The sequence below is a fragment of the Pan troglodytes genome, chromosome 1 (assembly GCF_028858775.2).
Source record: "Pan troglodytes isolate AG18354 chromosome 1, NHGRI_mPanTro3-v2.0_pri, whole genome shotgun sequence".
NCBI lineage: Eukaryota > Metazoa > Chordata > Mammalia > Primates > Hominidae > Pan > Pan troglodytes.
The window spans coordinates 176916149-176935559 of record NC_072398.2 but is presented as its reverse complement, the minus strand read 5'-3'; the positions used below and the strand labels follow the sequence as shown (position 1 = coordinate 176935559).

The 19411-nt window shown below is 42.0% G+C and overlaps 1 protein-coding gene across 1 annotated transcript in view; it reads left to right on the top strand.

Moving 5' to 3' along the window:
* The first annotated feature begins 113 nt into the window (after positions 1-113).
* Positions 114-19411, top strand: part of TCEANC2 (transcription elongation factor A N-terminal and central domain containing 2) — a 43704-nt gene continuing 24406 nt past the window's right edge. The window contains exons 1-3 of the mRNA XM_001150996.7: positions 114-265; positions 888-1031; positions 15274-15415. Coding sequence (XP_001150996.2) covers positions 930-1031; positions 15274-15415 — 244 coding nt within the window. The 5' untranslated portion in view covers positions 114-265; positions 888-929. The remainder of the gene's footprint in view (positions 266-887; positions 1032-15273; positions 15416-19411) is intronic.

Sequence of the window (19411 nt, the reverse complement as noted above, 5' to 3'; positions counted from 1 at the left end):
AGGCGCACGGTGCTGTCGGGAAAGTTGGTCTCGGAAAACTACAGCCGCCCTCAGCGCGCCTTCCGCCCGCATTTCTTCGCAGTGCATTCTGGGGAATGTGGTTCGCTGTGGCCCAGAGGCGCGAGGGTCGGCGGAGTTTCTTCAGAGGAACTACCGCCCTGGGAGGAAGCGTCTGTTTAGTTTCAACACAGACGACTGGGCTTGGGAGCCTACGAGGTTGCAGTCTGGAGGGCGCCAACAGCAGCTACCAGGGCTGCTTTTCCTGGTGGGTCTCACGTCAGACCGTTGTTGGGTGCCCCTACCCGGGCTCCTGAGTGCTGAGAACGAGGAGGATGGGGTTTCTCCTTGTTCGGGGATCCAGAGATTACAGCCGTGGGTAGGGTCCTCTGACCACCGAGCAGTTTGTTCCAGGGGATGCTGCGTATTGTGAGACCCTCTGCTGAGTTCTGGAGGTGGTTGTCGGTTGCTGATTACCAGGGCAACCCTTGGGATTATGGCTGTGGTGAGGTGGTTGTTAAGAGGGCGTCACTGAGCCTAATGTAATCCTAACCCTTTCACAGCCCAATCTTATTTGGAAGAGGGCTTAGGTGCACGCTCTAGCGGGGATTCCAATATTGGGCCAATTCCCCCAATATTGGAATCCTCGCTAGAGCGTGCACTTCTGGAAGCTAGGAACCTCCTAACTCAGGACGTAGACTGATGATTGATTACAGTTTCAATTCTTCGGAAGATCTTTCTTTTAAAGAGAAAATCTTACTTCCTGTCAATTCCACTCGAGGCCCCATAATTCATGAATTCTTCCAGAGAACTCAATTGTGTTACTTTGGGGAACAAATATCATGGCAGTCTTTAGTGAGGTTTTAGAATCTGCCCTCTTTCTTGACCAGAACACGCTGCAAGCACGTCAAGGTAGTCGGAGTCCCCTAACAATGGATAAATTCGTCATTCGAACGCCTAGAATCCAGAATAGCCCTCAGAAGAAAGATTCTGGAGGAAAGGTTTACAAGCAGGCCACGATTGAATCTCTGAAGGTGAGAGGGGATCTGGGGCTAGAGGAAATGTGCAAAGGACTGATAGCAAGGTGGTGCTAGAGGTTCTGTTGTGGAAAGACCTATGAATTATTTCTTGTTATGCCTCCTCCTCAAAGTGTACCTGACCACTCCTTTGTTTCGCCCATAGCTGTACAGACTTACATTTATAAATTTCTGCTACACCCCTGCTACACCCTTGTAATCACTCCGGTTTACACCATGTGTGCTAGCTCGTAGGACAAGTCCCCTTCATTGATATTCTTTTGCAAAATGCAGTCTGTTAGGAATGTTAAAGTACCAAATATGATTCTATATACCTACCCTGTACAAACTCATTAAGGGGTGGGCTTTGATGCTGTTCTCTCACATCTGTCACACTGCCCAGAACTGTATCAAATGGCTTTACAGCTTCAGCTGAGACTGGGAAAGAGGCTGTTTTTTTGTTGTCGTTGTTGTTGTTTTTGTTTTTCAGACAGGGTCTCACTCTGTCACCCAGACTGCAGTACAGTGGCACGATCTTGACTCACTGCAACCTCCACCTCCCGGCTTCATATGATCCTCCTGCCTCAGCCTCCCAAGTAGCTGGGATTACAGATGCCTGGCTATTTTTTGTTTTTAGTAGAGATGGGGTTTCACCATGTTGGCCAGGCTGGTCTCGAACTCCTGACCTCAAAATGATCCACCCGCCTCTGTCTCCCAAAGTGCTGAGATTACAGGCATGAGCCACTGTGCCCAGCTGGAAAGAGGCTGTTTTAATGAGCTCTTGCTACATTGAAGTCAGTCTGATGTCTGCAAGCAAGATGCAAAGAGTAGATACAATGTATCAATCAACATAGTTACCCAATAAATGCTAAAGTAATTATTTTACTAAAACAAAACAAAACAACTTGTACTTAGTCCCCTTTGTCATCCTGAACCTTGCCTCTTAAATTTCTGACTTTTTCATTTTCTTTTACCAATTTTTCTTCCTCCACTAGGTTCCTAATGTTTGTTCTCCTCAGAGTTCTGTCACATTTTATGTATTTGGCCAGGATGACATTATCCATTCTTTAGGCTTTCTGTGCTAAAACTGCCAAACCTGCACCTCCAGCCTAGGTTTCAGAAGGTGGGAGGAGGATCTGGGGCTAGAGAAAATGTGCAAAGGATTGTAAGAGCAAGGCAGCATTCTGAGTACTTGACATATACTCAGTTGGACTCCTTTTCTGGATGTCCCACAGGCTTAGGAGACCCATATTGGAAAGCAGTGAAGGAGAGTATAAACAGGCCTTACTGGTAACTGGGTGATCTTTAGTAGCAAGTCAGTCCCTTCTCTAAGACCTCAGTTTCCTCATCTATAAAATGTGGAGATTGAACTATATCAGTGTTTCTTCAAGGGGTGCTATTGTTGTATGGGGCAAGATAATTCTTCATTATTTGGAGCTGCTGGTGGTTTACAGGATACTTAGCATCCCTGGCTCTCAGGCACTTAATGCCAATGGCACCTCCCATTCTGATAACTGAAAATGCCTTCTCATTTTTCCAGACAGCACTTGATTGAGCCCTACCAAACTCTAGATGATCTTTAAAGTCTGTCCTAGTCTTGCAGTTCTGTGACTGCATAGAACACATTCAAGGTTTTCAACTGTCTCTACCTTGTCAGAATATTCATGGATAATTGTACATAGCAATGATTCTCAATGAGGGATCATGTCAGACTCTCTCCAGGAAAAAGGTGGGAAGGAATAGTTGAACTACACATACACTCACCTACACCTACAAACACCCATATTCTTTTCTTTTCTTTCTTTTTTTTTTTTTTTGAGACGGAGTTTTGCACTGTCGCCCCGGCTGGAGGGCAATGGTGGGATCTTGGCTCACTGCAACCTCTGCCTCCCTGCAACCTCTGCCTCCCTGGTTCATGCGAGTCTCCTGCCTCAGCCTCCCGAGTGGCGGGGATTACAGGTGCCCGCCACCACGCCTGGCTAATTTTTTGTATTTTTAGTAGAGATGGGGTTTCACTATGTTGGCCAGGCTGGTCTCGAACTCCTGACCTCATGATCCGCCCACCTCGGCCTCCCAAAGTGCTGGGATTACAGGCGTGAGCCACGGCACCTGGCCCAAACACCCGTATTCTAATATACCTCCTCCTACCGCTCTCCCCTCTGGGTTCCTGCTCGTGCCCTAGTTGAAAATCACTATGTGTGATGATGAAAATAAATGATGTGGAAATTATGGAATAAGAATAAAACAACAGGCTGGACTCAGTGGCTCATGCCTGTAATCCTAGCACATTGGGAGGCCAAGGCAGGTGGATCACCTGAGCCCAGGAGTCCGAGACCAGCCTGGGCAGCTTGGCAAAACCCCATCTCTACAAAAAATACAAAAGTTAGCTGGGTATGGTGGGGAGCGCCTGTAGTCACAGCTACTTGGGAGGCTGAGATGGGAGGATTGCTTGAACCTGGGAGGTGGAGGTTGCAGTGAGCCAGGATGGTACCACTGCACTGCAACCTGGGTGACAAAGTGAGACACCATTTAAAAAAAAAAAAAAAAGAATAAAACAACAGGCATATTTAATAACATTCCCCTTAAATGCATTAGCTTTTCTTCCAAACCTGTTCCTTGTTCTCCTGTATTAATGTATATCCGTATACCAAGTAACTGGAACTAGAAATCTAGGAACCATCCTTAACTCTTTTTTCTCATATCCAATTTTCTTTTTTCTTTGTTTGTTTTTTTTTTTTAGGGTCTCGCTCTGTCACCCAGGCTGGAATGCAGTGATGTGATCATGGGACTATGATCACATCATAGCTGGGACTATAGGCACATGCCACCACACCTGGCTAATTTTTTTTTTTTTTTTTTTGTAGAGACAGGATTTCATCATGTTGTCCAGTCTGGTCTTGAACTTCTGGGCTCAAGCTATCTGCCCTCCTTGGCCTCCCGAAGTGCTGGGATTACAGGCATGAGCCACTACGCCTGGCCCAAATTTTTAGTTTTACTTCCTAAAAATCCTTCTTGCCCATACTCACTTGATTGTCTTCCACTTTAAGTTCAGAATCATACTTCTCATCTAGAGCAGTGCTATGGTCTGTTGACTTGTCTCCCTGCCTTTGACATCCCCCATTCACCTCCCTTCCACTCTTACACCAGAGAAATATGTCTAAAATAGAAAAGAAAATTACTCAGGTCACTTTCCTGCCTAATCCTTCAATAATTTATCATTACCCATCAATAAAGATCACAGTTTTTTACATGACACCCAAGGCCTTCCATGACCTGGCGCCTGCCTGCCTCATCCCCTGCTAGTCTTTTTATTTATGCCTCATCCAATGTCAACCATTCACAATTCCCCAAAGATGTTGTGCTCTTTCCTTCCTCTGTGCCTTTGCATATACTGTCCTGTTTGCCTGGAATTCCCTTACTATCTTGTCTTGGAGGCAATATAATGCAATAATTAAGAACATAGACTCTGGAGCCAGACTGCCTTACTAAAATCCCAGCTCTGCCACTTACTACCTTCGTGACCTTGGTCAAGTTATTTAGCCTCTCTGTGTCCATCTTAATCTGTAAAATGGGGATTAATAATACCTGTTTTATAAGGTATTATGAAATTTGAGTGAGTCAACATATGTAAAGTGTTTGGTACAGAGTCTGGCCAATACTAAGTACTTTGTAAGTCTTTGCTATTATTGTTATTATCATTACTTTATAAAATCCTATTCATCTCCCATGACCTAGTTCAAATCCTCTACTATTGGGCCCTTCCTGACCACCCTTTTGTCCCTGAGACGCAGAGCCAATCTAATCACTCCCTTCTCTGAGCCATCCCTGTATATTAAACATGTCTGTATCATTGCACTTATTTGTGCTGTATCATGGTTGTTTCTTTACATGCCTGTGCCCCGCTATACTTTGAGCTTCTTGAAAGACTATGTCTCATTGATTTTGTGTCACTGGTTCCTGGCACAGGACTTGGCCTATAGTAGGCTGCAGTACATTTTTCTGAATGACCAAATGAAGTAAAGTAAAAGGCTTGGCATGGCACGTGAGACCTGTTCTACCCCAGTGCGCTTATCGTCTCATCCCTTGTAGCCCCTCCTTTATATGTACGCATTCCAGCCACACCTTATTTCTTGCTGTTCTTTGTTTGTTTGCTTGTTTGTTTGACATGAAGTCTCACTCTGTTGCCCAAGCTGGAGTGCAGTGGCGAGATTTTGGCTCACTGCAACCTCCACCTCCTGGGTTGAAGCGATTCTCCCGCCTCAGCCTCCCAAGTAGCTAAGACTACAGGCACACGCCACCATGCCCAGCTAATTTTTGTATTTTTAGTAGAGACGGGGGTTTCACTATTTTGGCCAGGCTGGTCTTGAACTCCTGACCTTGTGATCCTCCCGCCTCGGCCTCCCAAAGTGCTAGGATTACAGGCGTGAGCCACTGTGCCCAGCCTCTTGCTGTTCTTTGTATAAGCGCTTCCCTTCCATGCCTTCAGGGCTTCCTTGAACTTGATGCTGGTCCCTTTTCCTTGAAAGCCCTTCTGTTTCTTTTTACAGAGTCAATTTCTACCCATTTGTCAACCCACTCAAGAACTACTTTGCCTATAAATCTTAGATTATAAACTCCATGAGTACAGGACCTTGAGTTTTCTTTTCTTTTTTTTTTTTTTTTCAACTCAGAGTCTTGCTCTATCACCCAGGCTAGAGTGCAGTGGCATGATCTCAGCTTACTGCAGCCTCTGCCTCCTGAGTTGAAGCGATTCTCCTGCCTCAGCCTCCCAAGTAGCTGGGATTACAGGTGCCTGCCACCACACCCAACTAATTTTTGTATTTTTAGTAGAGATGGAGTTTCACCATTTGGCCACCCTGGCCTTGAACTCTTGACCTCAAGTGATCCACCTGCCTTGGCCTCCCAAAGTGCTGGGATTACAGGCGTAAGCCACCACAGTCTGTCAGGATCTTGAGTATTTTATTTACTTCTCTGCCCTTGGACGTAGCACAGTGCCTGACACATATTAAGTGGTCAATAAATATTTGTCAAATAAATGAATGTTGAAATGCTTTCTGGGTTCTCTAAGGGAGTTAATCCTTCCCTCATTAGTACTCTCAACGTTTGGTTCAAATATCTGTGGAAGCACTTACTTTACTGTATTGTAATTGTCTGATTACCTGTAGCTTTCTCCAATCCACTATGAATTCCTGAGACCCGGGACTGTAATATCTTATTATGTTCTGATCTGCTCCAAAACCTAACACAGTGCCTGCTACACTGTAGGTAAAATGTATTGAATAAACAGTAATCATCTGTATTCTGGCATGCCATTGTAGGGTTTTGATAGTAAAGTATTCTACAAATATTGTGAAACAGCTTATGCCCAGCACAATGCTAAGTACTATAGAGAACATGAGAGAAACTTAAGATCAAAATACAAACCCTCATGAAACTTCCTGAAAAGTGATCAAATTATAAGAAGTTAATAAATAATGAAGCCAGGTGTGGTGGCTCATGCCTATAATCCCAGCACTTGGAAGGCCAAGACAGGAAGACCACTTGAGCCCAGGAGTTTGAGACCAAACTACATGGTGAGGCTACATGGTGAGGCCTCATCTTTACCAAAAAAAAATTAGCAGCCAGGCGCAGTGGCTCACACCTGTAATCCCAGCACTTTGGGAGGCTGAGGCGGGTGGATCATGAGGTCAGGAGTTTGAGACCAGCCTGGCCAATATGGTGAAACCCTGTCTCTACTAAAAATAAAAAATTAGCTGGGCGTGGTCGCGCGCGCCTGTAGTCCCAGCTGCTTGGGAGGCTGAAGCAGAAGAATTGCTTGAACCTGGGAGGTGGAGGTTGCAGTGAGCTGAGATTGCGCCACTGCGCTCCAAGCTGGGCGACAGAGCGAGACTCCGTCTCAAAAAAAAAAAAAAAAAAAATTAGCCGGGCGTGGTGGCATGCGCCTATGGTCCTAGCCACTAGGGAGGCTGAGGTGGGAGGATTGCTTGAGCTCAGGAGGTTGAGGCTGTAGTGAGCTATGATCATACCACTGTACTCCAGCCTGGGCAACAGAGCAAGACCCTGTCTCAAAAATAAAATAAAATAATGAGAAAAAATTATATGTGATCCATTACAGAATTGTCATATAGACAATAAGGGCTAAGAGGTAAGAGAAGAGGCCTAGCGTGGTGGCTCACACCTGTAATCTCAGCATTTTGGGAGGCTGAGGTGGGCAGATCACCTGAGGTCTGGAGTTTGAGACCAGCCTGGCCAACATGGTGAAACCTCATCTCTACTAAAAATACAAAAATTAGCCGGGTGTGGTGGCGGGCGCCTGTAATCCTAGCTACTCGTGATTACAGGAGGCTGGGGAAGGAGAATCACTTGGACCCGGAAGGCAGAGGTTGCAGTGAGCCGAGATCATGCCACTGCACTCCAGCCTGGGTGACAGAGCGAGACTCTGTCTCAAACAAAAAAAAAAAGAGGTAAGAGAAGAGAGAGCTTAGTCCCTGTTTTAGTGCCCAAAGAAGGCTATGTGGCAGGGCACCATTAAGGGACAGGAGGATTTGACTAGGTCTGATATACTCTAGGGAAGTAGTGACATATAACCATTCAATGAGTGGTATGTGCTCTTCTGTTTCCTCTATGTATGCATGATGCTTGGTGTGTTCACAATGGCAAATTAAAAAGAAATTGAGTTAAATGTGAATGTTAGAGTCAGCTAGGTCCACTTTCTGCCAAGTGACTTCCAAACATGAGCATTATGTTTTAATGCCAAGAACCTACTAAATGTTTAAGCCTCAGTTTCCTCATCAGTAACATCAGAAATAACAGTACCCCATCTGCATGATTATTATGAGAGTGAAATAAATAAATTCATATTGAAAGGGCTAACCATTGTGCCTGGTATGTAGTAAAAACCAATAGTTTCCTCTTTTCATGTACGGAAAAAGAGGGGCTTGTATAGTAAAACCAAAGCTGAGGAGGAGGAGGATGATAGTAGTAATAAGGATTACTACTAACATTTATTGAGTCCATTTTTATGGTCCAGGCATTGTGCTAACTAATGCTTTACATATATTAACTCTTTAAATCTTAATAATAGCTTTGTGATATGTATGCTTTTATCATTTATATTTTACAGATGAAAAACTAAGGCACAGAGAGATTAAGTACCTTGCTTGAAGTCATGTAGCCATTAGTGGCAAAGTTGGGATTTGAACTAGATAATCTGGGTTCATAGTCTGTCCCCTATAGATAGGGTGAGCTGGAAAAAAAAAAAAAAAAAAGTAGAAGTTTCTGAATGCCAAACTGAAGAGGTATAAAAATCTTGAAATATTAGGACCATTGTACTTCTGTTATCAGTATATATTACAAGTAATTTTGCCATAGGCGTATCACATTCTATAAAAGTGATTCTCAATAGAGCTCATGTAATGTCCATTTAAGTGGTAAAGGTTAATTTGGTTAATCTCTTTTTACTCCCTTAAGAGGAAGTGATTTCTTCTGTTGGTTGCAATAAGAGAATTTTTTAAATTAAAAGGTCCTAGAGTATACTCATTCTTTTAGGTTCATCACCTCAGAAGGTTCTATAAACCTTTCCTGCCTTTGTAGGATCAACTAGCCAACATGTTGCCTCCTGCCCCCACCAGTGGAATGGTGCCCACGTAACTGCTTATGAATGAATCATTTTCCCTAATTGGTTTTGTCAAACCTGACATTTCAGCAATCCACAACTGTAAAACCAGATGGTATATTGGAAAGCACATCTTCTTTCTGGCAATAACTATTCTACTCCTCATTGTAGTGTCCTTATTGATATTTTGTGTCCATTTCTCTTGTTCCTCCAAATAATTTGAGCAATCTATTTTCTGGCCCATAGTTAGAGATTGAGACATTTCTTGATATATATGGAATTCTTTTGCTCTTGAATAGACTGATGTTTTTCCTATTCCTGACCTAAAATTTCATATCTGACAACTGTACTGTACTTAGTCCTTGAAGGTAGAAATAGTTTTGTTCAGTTACACCTACTGTGCACTGGGGATAGTGAGATAAATGAGAAATGGTTCCAGCCCTTAAGGGAAAGACAGCCTTGTCGATGGTAAGTATTTGCAGAAAGCATAGATGCAATAAAAGGAGTCTATACAAGTTGCAGAGGGACGCAAAGTGGAGTATGGTAAAATGTGGTAAAGGAGAGGCAAGAAAGGCTTCATAGAAGACATGATGCTTGAAGAGAGTCTTAAAAAATGAATAAGTATTTATCAGGTAAATGAGGTAAAGAAAGAACATCCCAGGCAAAGGTATGAAATTCAAAAGGAAGCTGTAAATAGTTTGGCGTATCTGGAGCAAATGATGAGACTGAAAAGAATGTCAGGAGCCAAGTCATGGAAGGCCTTTTATGCCATGCTAAAGAGTTTGGACTTCTTTAGTTCCATATGTTGATATTATCTGATGTGGAACTCTTAGCCTGATTCCAGCCATGCAGAAATGCTGGATTAAAAGTCTCCAATACAGAGCTGAGCTTGAAAGCAAGAAAGGGAAATCCTTAGGTGCGAGGAAGAGAGAGGAAAGCAAAATCAGAGCTGTAAATGGGAGCTGAAGCTAAGTAGTTCCAGGGAACATTGAATCCAGGTATAATGCTTAGGGGCTGGGATTTTAAGGCCAGTATGGTTGGGAGATAAGACCTCGGGCTAATGTGATGTGGGGAGCTAGAATTGATCTCCTATGTGAAGCTGGAAGCCGAAACAGGACTACCATATGTTTGTGAGAAATGAGCTAGAAAAATTCCATCCACTGGTCCAGGGAAGCAGATTGTTACCTTCTCAGGGTCTTAGATGGAAAAAGAGTTGACAATAATAATAAATTAGAACCACACTCTTATTACCATGCATGAATATGTGTATAGTCATCTCTCAGTATCTATAGGGGATTGGTTCCAGGACCCCCCCTACAGGTGCCAAAATCCACGAATGCTCATGTCTGTTATATAGAATGGTGTGCTATTTGCCTATACTCTATATAGATCTTCTTGTATAGTCTAAATCATTTCTAGATTACTATACAGGTTGAGCATCCTAATCTGAAATCAGAATGTCACAAAATCCAACACTTTTGAGTGCCAACATGGTACCCAAAGGAAATGTTCATGAGAACATTTTGGACTTTGAATTTTTGGATTAGGGATGCTCAACCAGTACGTATAATGCAAATATCGAAAAATCCCAAATCCCAAATCCCAAACATTTCTGGCCCCAACCATTTTGGATAAGGGATACTCAATCTGTAATACCTAATACAATGTAAATGCTTTGTAAGTAGTTTTTATACTGTATTGTTAATGGAATGGTGACAAGGAAAAAAGTCTCTATGTGTTCAATACAGATGCAGCCATCTATTTTTTAAAAAATACTTTTGACCTATGGTTGGTTGAATCCACAGATGTGAAACCTGCCAATCCAGAAGGCTAGCTGTAGTTAAATTCACTCTATTTTCAAAACTGAAAAAAATTAATATAAAAACTGGCCTAGAACTGAGAAAATTCAAATCTTGGCAAAGGCAAATGTGAGATTTCTCTATTAAGACACTTCATATCCTAGAATGCAGAGGACTTCCATAGAACAGAATCCCCTGTAAGGATAAACTAATGGTCAGAAATTACAAAGTCTGTAAGAAAATAAATTAGCAAGGGAGAGAATGAGCAGACAGATGTAAGTAATAGAATTTCTACCCCAAGAAGTAGAGATAAGAAAACAATCTCAAAGAGACCTTAAATATGTTTAAAATGTTTGTTATTGGTGGAGGGTGTCCAGGTTCTTGGCGTTTTGAACAAAGAATTGGACAGAATGCATAAAGCAACAAATGGAGCAATGAAAGCATAGATTTACTGAAGTAAGTACACTCCATAGAGTGTGAGCTGGCTCAAGCAGCCTCAAGAGTGCAGGTTACAGAATTTTCTGGGGTTTGAATAGTTTGAATACCCTCTAGAGGCTTCCCGTTGGTTACTTGGCTTACACCCTAAGTAAATGAAGTAGTGGCCTGCAACCAGTATGATTGGTTGTGGAAGGTGACTAATCAGAGGCTGAAGTGAAGTTACAAAGTTACACCCTATGCAAATGTCTGATTGGTTCCAGGAGGCTGAAATGAAGTTACAAAATTACACCCCTATGCAAATAAAGACTAGGCAAGCGACCGGTTTTGTTGGTTGTGCATTTTTCCTTTTTTTTTTTTTTTTTTTTTGAGATGGAGTCTCACTGTGTCACCTAGGCTGGAGTGCAGTGGTGCGATCTCGATCTCGGCTCACTGCACCCTCCACCTCCCAGGTTCAAATGATTCTTGTGCCTCAGCCTCCCAAGTAGCTGGGATGACAGACATGTGCCACCATGCCCAGGTAATTTTTGTATTTTTAGTAGAGATGGGGTTTTGCCATGTCGGCCAGGCTGGTCTCGAACTCCTGACCTCAAGTGATCCGCCTGCTTTAGCCTCCCATAGTGCCGGGATTACAGGTGTGAGCCACTGTGCCCAGCTGGGGTTTTCCTTTTGATTTAGTTCTAGGAAGTCAGTGCGAATCAGCCTTAGGTTCCCTGCCTCCAGACCTCATGTTCACAGAGATAAAGGAATGGAAACCATAAGATAAGAACAGAATAGTATGAAAAGAGAACAGGTAAGTTTGGAGAAGAAGAAAAACAGAACTTGTCCAATGAAAAAATATCATTATTGAAGCAGAAACACATCAAACAGGTTAAACATAGGCAAGCCATAGCTAAAAAGAGAAATACTTAGAATTTCTAAAGAAGTAACTTACGATGTATCATACAGAAATGAAGAGACAGAAATATGAAAGAGAAAAGTACATAAGGGATAGGCAGAGAAGCCATGGAATTGGGGTTGCTGAAGTAGAGGCTTGTGAGGAGAATACTGGTATCAATTTCTGTTAGTATACATCTTAAACATTGTAAGAGTAGGTTGAGCATGGTGGCTCACACCTGTAATCCCAGCACTTGGGGAGGCCAAGGCAGAAAGATCACTTGAGCCCAGGAGTTCAAGACCAGCCTGGGCAACATAGTGAGACCCCACATCTACAAAAAAATTTAAAAATCAGCAGAGTGTGGTGGCCCACCTGTGGTCCCAGCTACTTGGGAGACTGAGGTGGGAGGACCACTTGAGCCCAGGAGATCGAGGCTGCAGTGTGATCTCACCACTGCACTCCAGCCTGGGCAACAGAGCATGACTCTGTCTCAAAAAATATATATATATAAGGGTAAACACTCAAATCATAGAAATATAATAAGTAACTTCCAAACCATAGAGGGAAAAAAAAGGGGCTGGGCACAGTGGCTCACACTTGTAATCCATGTGCTTTCAGAGGCTGAGGTGAGGGGATCAGTTGAGGCCAGGAGTTTGACTGGGCAACAGAGTGAGACCCCATGTCTACAAAAAATACAAAAATTAGCCAGGTATGGTGATGCATGCCTGCAGTCCCAGCTACTCGGGAAGCTGAAGCAGAAGAATTGCTTGAACAGGTTGGGGGAGAGGGGGGCGGAGGTTGCAGTGAGCCGAGATTGTGCCATTGCACTCCAGCCTGGGCGACAGAACAAGACTTCTTCTCAGAAACAACAACAACAAAAATTAGCCAGGCGTGGTGGCATGCGCCTGTACTCCCAGCTACTCGGGAAGCTGGCAGGAGGATTGCCTGAGCCCTGGAGTTGAAGGCTACAGTGAGCTATGATTGTTACCACTGCAACCAGCCTGTGCAACAGAGTGAGACCCCATCTATAAAAAACAAAAAAAGGAAAAAGGAAAAAAATAGATTAAAGAAAACTGTTAAAAAGAAGATATGAAAGAAGAAAAAAAGAAGAGAAAATATGTTCAAATATATCAGTAATCATAATAAACACAAATGGATTAAACATGCCTATTAAAAGATAGAGATTCTCAGATTGGAATAGGAGGCAGGGAGCAAAATAAAGCAGCCACAGGCTATGTAAAGTGTAATGACCCAGAGAAGTTGAAAGTAAAGAGATGAAGACAACATACAAAAAACTGTCATAGACAGGAGTTCATTGAAACAATGTTTGTAACATGTAAAATATGGGGAAAGAAACTGCCTAATAGGGGAATAGTTTTAAAATTCTAAGACATTTGTGTATAAAAATAATGGAATACTATCCAATACTATTAAAACAGATCAACCAACCGGGATTATATGTTTCAGTTTGGATAAATCAATAAAATACATTGGTAAAAAAGGCATGATATTTGCACTTTCTTCCTATTCAAAATTTCCCCTTGGCTTTATTGATTTATTTTTCATACAGTTTAACACTAATATCATTTTATATTGTAACAGATCATAGAAAAAGACTGTCTCAGTTTTTACTAATACCCCTAAAGACCAAGAACAAAGCAGTAGGTATCAAGTGATATTTCCCAATGAGATTCTGGACCATCTATACAGAAGGCAATACCTGAAGACCAGTTTTGGGATCCTGAACCCATCACCCACCATAAGCCATAAAGTAGGTTGAAGTTAAAGGAAGAGGGGAGAGAGAATTCCTTTGGATGAAGCAAGAGTGCCACGATATTTTTTCACTTGGAGAACTTGACTTTAGTTCCTGGGGTTGGTGGACAGAGATCAGTCTCTGCCTAGGAAAGTCTAAAGACAGAGAGTGGCTGACTGATGTCAAAAGGAGAAGTGGGTATATTGGGAGGGCTGTTACCCGCCGAATTCTTTAGGACAAAGATGTGGGCAAGTGTGGGAGAAAATACTGGGTGGCCTGGAGTTGAATGAAAATTGATGGGTCCACAAAGATACTTGGAAGGACACTGGGATCCCTATAGGGAGAGCCTGTGGGAGGTGGGTTGCCAAAAACTGGGGAAGCGGGAGGACTTGTGGATGGCTGGCAGAAGGAGACAGTGCCCACAGTATGGGAACTCAACAGTGGGAGCTTTCCAAGGAACTGCAAAAGTAACCTATACGAGAAAAAGAAAGTCAGCTTTCAACATCTGCCAAGTCCAGGTAGTACTAAAACCTGATTAGCATAGTATCACTATGTTAAAGTAAGGCTTTTCCTTCCCCTTTCCTCTTTTCCTTTTCCTGGCTTTGAACCTGGAAGGGTCAGAAACCAAACCAAACAAGTGGATTGGAGAGGAAGAGAAGCAAAGTTGGAGTGAGAGGGAAATCAAACACCCTTCTCCCACCATAGGCTTCTAGGCTGGAAGCAGACACCAGCCAAGGGAGAGAGATAAGACTTTTTTGTTGTTGCTTTTATCAAACTATCATATAGAAAATGCATGTAGAAAACTGCACAAATTGTAAGTATACATGAGGAATTTTCACAATAAACACACCAGCATCCAGATCAAAAAACAGTATTACCAGAATCCCAGAATCCCCTTCAATTCCCGAACTGTGCCCACCTCCCTCAGATAATAACAATCCAAGATGAGATTTTTTTGTGTGTAGTTGTAAAAGCAAATTAAAAGTCTCCCACTTTACTTTTTAAAAAATTATTAGTGGAATAATTTCAATACTATAGAAAAGTTTGCAACACAGTGTGAAGAACTTTCCCATCTCCTTTACCCAGATTCTTTAACTGTTAATTTTTTATACTTAATGGAAAGATGCATATCAACTTTAAGATGGTACATAGTTTCTTCTAGGAAGGGAAAGAGGGGAATGAGTTGATGCAGGGTACAAAGGTACTTAAACTTTATAATGTTTTATTATTTTATGTGAAATGGCAAAGTGTTCATTTTTTCCATTATAAATAGTGGGTTACTCTCTGTATCTTTCTATGTGTTTGAAATTTTAAAAAATTATTTGAACAAGAGAGAGTTTTGAATTTTATCCTCTAGGAAGTGGGGAACTACTGAAGTGTGCTTTTGATTGTTGACATAAACATGTCTATGACTTCCCTGCTCGCTGTTCTTGCCTATGAATTAAGACACTCTTAAGTGAGCTATAGAGTTGATTCACCTCAGCATTGTTTTTCTCTTCTCATCCTTATTGCCTCTCACTGCTAAGTGCCCAGTGGTGTCTGAGATGGTAAAATTAAAACTTGCACTTTTCCTAATAGATGCACCTCTCTTCCTGATTTGCACTAAGCCGTACCTGCTTTTAAGCAATTACCCATCATTTGGGGCCATCAGATGCACTGTACTTTGGTTCAGGTCATAATCAAAAATTCATATGTCAATAGGAGCCCCATTAGCTCAGGTGAAGGCAGATGTCTTTCTAATGAAAATGTTCCATTTTCCAAATGACTTTTCTTTTTCCCAGAGAGTTGTGGTTGTAGAAGACATAAAAAGATGGAAAACTATGCTGGAGCTTCCTGATCAAACCAAAGAGAATCTTGTTGAAGCCTTACAAGAATTAAAGAAGAAAATACCCTCCAGGGAAGTGTTAAAATCAACAAGGATAGGTATATTCCTTCTTAATTTTATTTTTTAAGAAAGCTTATATTTTGTCTCCCTTCTTCTTTCCTTCCTCTCTCCTTCAAACATGAAGTTATCTGCCTTATCAATGCTTTCAACTCTCTGGTAAAGGACTGTTGTTTAAAAAATTATCTGTTGGTTGCAGGCCAATACCTTGGTAATATATTAAAAAAATTATCAGATAAATGAAATATACAAAATACAAGCCCCAGTTTTTAAAATTAGATTCAACAGATATAGGATTACTCTTGTCAAATTACTATGAAAGTTTCTAAATGCTTACATTTAATTTATGTACTTACTTCATGGACTGGAAACTGGCAATAACACATGGATAACATTTTGAGTGTGTTAGATGCTGGGTATGCAGAAATGGATAAGACATGATTTGTGACCTCAAGAAACTTAGGATTTGGGCTGGGTGTGGTGGCTCATGCCTGTAATCCCAACACTTGGGGAGGCCTAGGTGAGCAGATCACTTGAGGTCAGGAGTCCAAGACCAGCCAGGACAACATGGCAAAACCCCGTCTCTACTAAAAATACAAAAATTAGCCAGACATGGTGGTCCGTGCCTGTAATCTTAGCTACTAAGGAGGCTGAGGCATGAGAATTGCTTGAACCTGGGAGGCAGAGGTTGCAGTGAGCCAAGATCGTGCCACTGCACTCCAGCCTGGGCGACTCAGACTCTGTCTCAAAAAAAAAAAAAAAAAAAGAAACTTAGAGTTTGGTAGAGAAGACGAGCATATAGACAAATGGGAACAGTGAAATATTGTAGGTGTAAATAAAAACATGTAAATAGTGTTCTGAGTACTATTCTAATCTAAACAAGGTATATACTGGGGACTTCAGAAAAGGCTTCATAGAAGAGGTGACATTTCAGTTACATCTTGATATTATAGCATTGGAGATATTTAAAAGGTAAGTCAGGGACCATGTTGAATTGCCATTTTAGTACAGTACACAACTGTGAATAATACGTAAGGGAGGGCCAACATGTGTTACTCAAGCTGCTCCCAGCTCCCCAGGGAGTCCAGGACAGTCATTCACAGCTGCTGTTCTTGCCCTCACTAGTGCAGCCATTGCCTTGGTCTGCCTCCCCTTGACCTCTTGTTCATGAGAAGCAGGAGAGAGAGCAGCTTCAGAACTGGCACTAACAGCTGGGAAGAGCTGTGCAAAATCCCCAGAGGGCCCCCCAAGAGTCTTAGAGTTGTACCCCTGTAATATAAACCGGAATCTGAGAAAATCAGATGCTTTAAGAATATAAGACCCTATCATTGTAGCCAAGGAGATTCTCCCATCTGCTGCTGGATTTTGTCTTTATAGGTTATAATCACTAGGGGGCAATAAGACCATTCATATGAGCAGATAAAGTATTTCCACCAGTAGAGGGTACTAGTGATTACTAGTTTATGACATGTATATGTGTACATATGTATATGTATATAGTTAAGCACATTCCACAAATACTATATATGATCATAACTTAAATATCAACATAATAGGCTGGATTTGAAGGTTTTAAGATTATAATTAAAAAAATAATTTCTATTTGGTGTTCGAGTGTAATTGTGAGTATGCTTTCAAGAATGGGTATTTCTGATGTTTGGAGATTTCAATTCAAGGATCATAATGAAACCACAACAGGGCTTGACTTAGGAGGAACTGGAAACCATCCAACTTTGAGTTTTGACTCTATCCCAAGCCTCCCCTAAACCTGAGGTTGTATGGAATATAGGAGTTTCTTGGTTTCTTTATAGTTACATCAGTTGCTATGCTGAAGATTTCATTTGGATCATTGCCTGAGAGTGTTTACATTTCTTCAACCTTTAGTCTTCCTGCCTTTTCCTATCCCGTGGGTTATAAGGGACAAATATTTACTGAGTACCTTTCCTGTGTTGGGAACTATATAGGCATAATAATGAAGGAGACAGATATTGTCCTGCCTTTTTGGAGCCTTAAGTCTAACAGAAACACAGTTTAACAAGACTTCATCATACAATGTGATGAGTGCTCTGATGATGGGGAGAAGTCAGCAAAATGACTATATGTGTTAGGAGTAGGGCAGAAGGTATTGAAGAATGTGTCTGGCCGGGTACATCACGTGAGCTGTATAGAAGGTGGAGGTGGGAGAGAACATGGTGCATTCCAGAAACTAAAAGTAGTTTGGCGTGTTAGAAATGTAATGTGCTTGAGAAAGCGTGGCAAGAAATGAGGCTGGAGAGACATTCTGGACCAGATGGAGAAGGTTCTTTGTAAGCCATTCAGAACTGTTTGGTCTTGGCATATGTATTAGTTATCTATCACTGTGTAAAAATTACTCTAAAATTTAGCTGCTGAAGACAATATTTATTTTTTCACACAATTTTTTAAAGTTGAGAATCCAGGAGCAGCTTATCTGGGTGGTTCTAGCACAGGGTCTCTTATGAGGTTGCAGTCAAGCTGCTGGCTGGGGTTGCAGTCATCTGAAGGCTGGACCAGGGCTTAAGGATCTGCTTCCAAAATGGCTCACAGGATTGCTGGCAGGAGGCCTCAGTTTCTCATCATGTGGGCCTCTCCTTGGAGCTGCTCATGACATGGCAGCTGACTTTCCCCAGAACAAGTGATCCAGGAAAGAACAAGAAAACAAGAGAACAACCAAGATGGAAGCCACGGTCTTTTATAACCTAATCTCAGAAGTGATATATCATCAGTTTTGTCATATGCTATTGGTCACACAGACCAACGCTGATACAGTTTGGAAGGCAACATAAGGGTATGAATACCAGGAGGTGATAATCATTGAAGCCTAACTTGTAGACTGGCTACCATAGCCTGTATTTCTTTTTATTTATCTTAGATACATTATACTTCCTGGACCTGCAAATTCATGTTCATTTTGAAAATTTACAGCAATTATCTTTTATTTTTATTTTTATTTTTTTTTGAGACAGGGTCTTTCTGTGTCACCCAGGCTGAAGTGCAGTGGCACAATCACAGCTCACCGCAGCCTTGACCTCCCAGGCTCAAGTGATCCCCCCACCTCAGCCCCCCAAGTAGGTAGGACTGCGGGTATGCACCACCACATCCAGCTAATGTTTGTATTTTTTGTAGAGATAGGGTCTCGCTAAGTTGCCCAGGGTGGTCTCAAACTCCTGGGCTCAAGCAGTCTTCTCATCTCAGCTTCCCAAAGTGCTGGGATTACATGTGTGAGCCACTATGCCTGGCAACAACCATTATTTCTTCAAAAGTTACTCTCTTTCGTTATTTCTGTTCCCTCCTTCTGAGATTCTATAATTAGAAGCATATTAGGTCTTCTGTTCTTCATACCCTTTAGTTTATCTATTTTTTATCTCCTTGTCTGACTCAGCATTGTGTGGTAATGTCTTCAGATACGTATCTTCCAAGTCACTCATTCTCTCTTCAGCTGACTCTAATCTGCTATTTAGCCCATTTGTTCTTTATTTCAATAACTGTTTTTCATTTTTACAAATTTGCTTTATCCCCCCCAATTTTTTTTTTTTTCTTTTTGAGACAGAGTCTTGCTCTGTCGCCCAGGCTGGAGTGCAGTGGCGCGATCTCAGCTCACTATAACCTCTGCCTCCTGGGTTCCAGCAATTCTCCTGCCTCAGCCTCCCAAGTAGCTGGGACTACAGGCACGTGCCACCACACCCAGCTAATTTTTGTATTTTTAGTAGAGACGGGGTTTCACCATGTTGGTCAGGATGGTCTCGATCTCTTGACCTCGTGATCTGCCTGCCTCAGCCTTCCAAAGTGCTGGGATTACAGGTGTGAGCCATCGGCCTTGGCCTCCCAAAGTGCTGGGATTACAGGTGTGAGCTACCGCACCCAGCCCCAAAATGATTTTTATAAATTTTTTTTGGTGCATTCTTGTGATTTTGCCTTTTATTTCTTAAACATTTAATATCTAGTTCTTCTGTATTCATCTGACTATTCTAATATTTATGGTTCTTGGGGATTTAAATCTGTTATTTATTGTTTCTGCT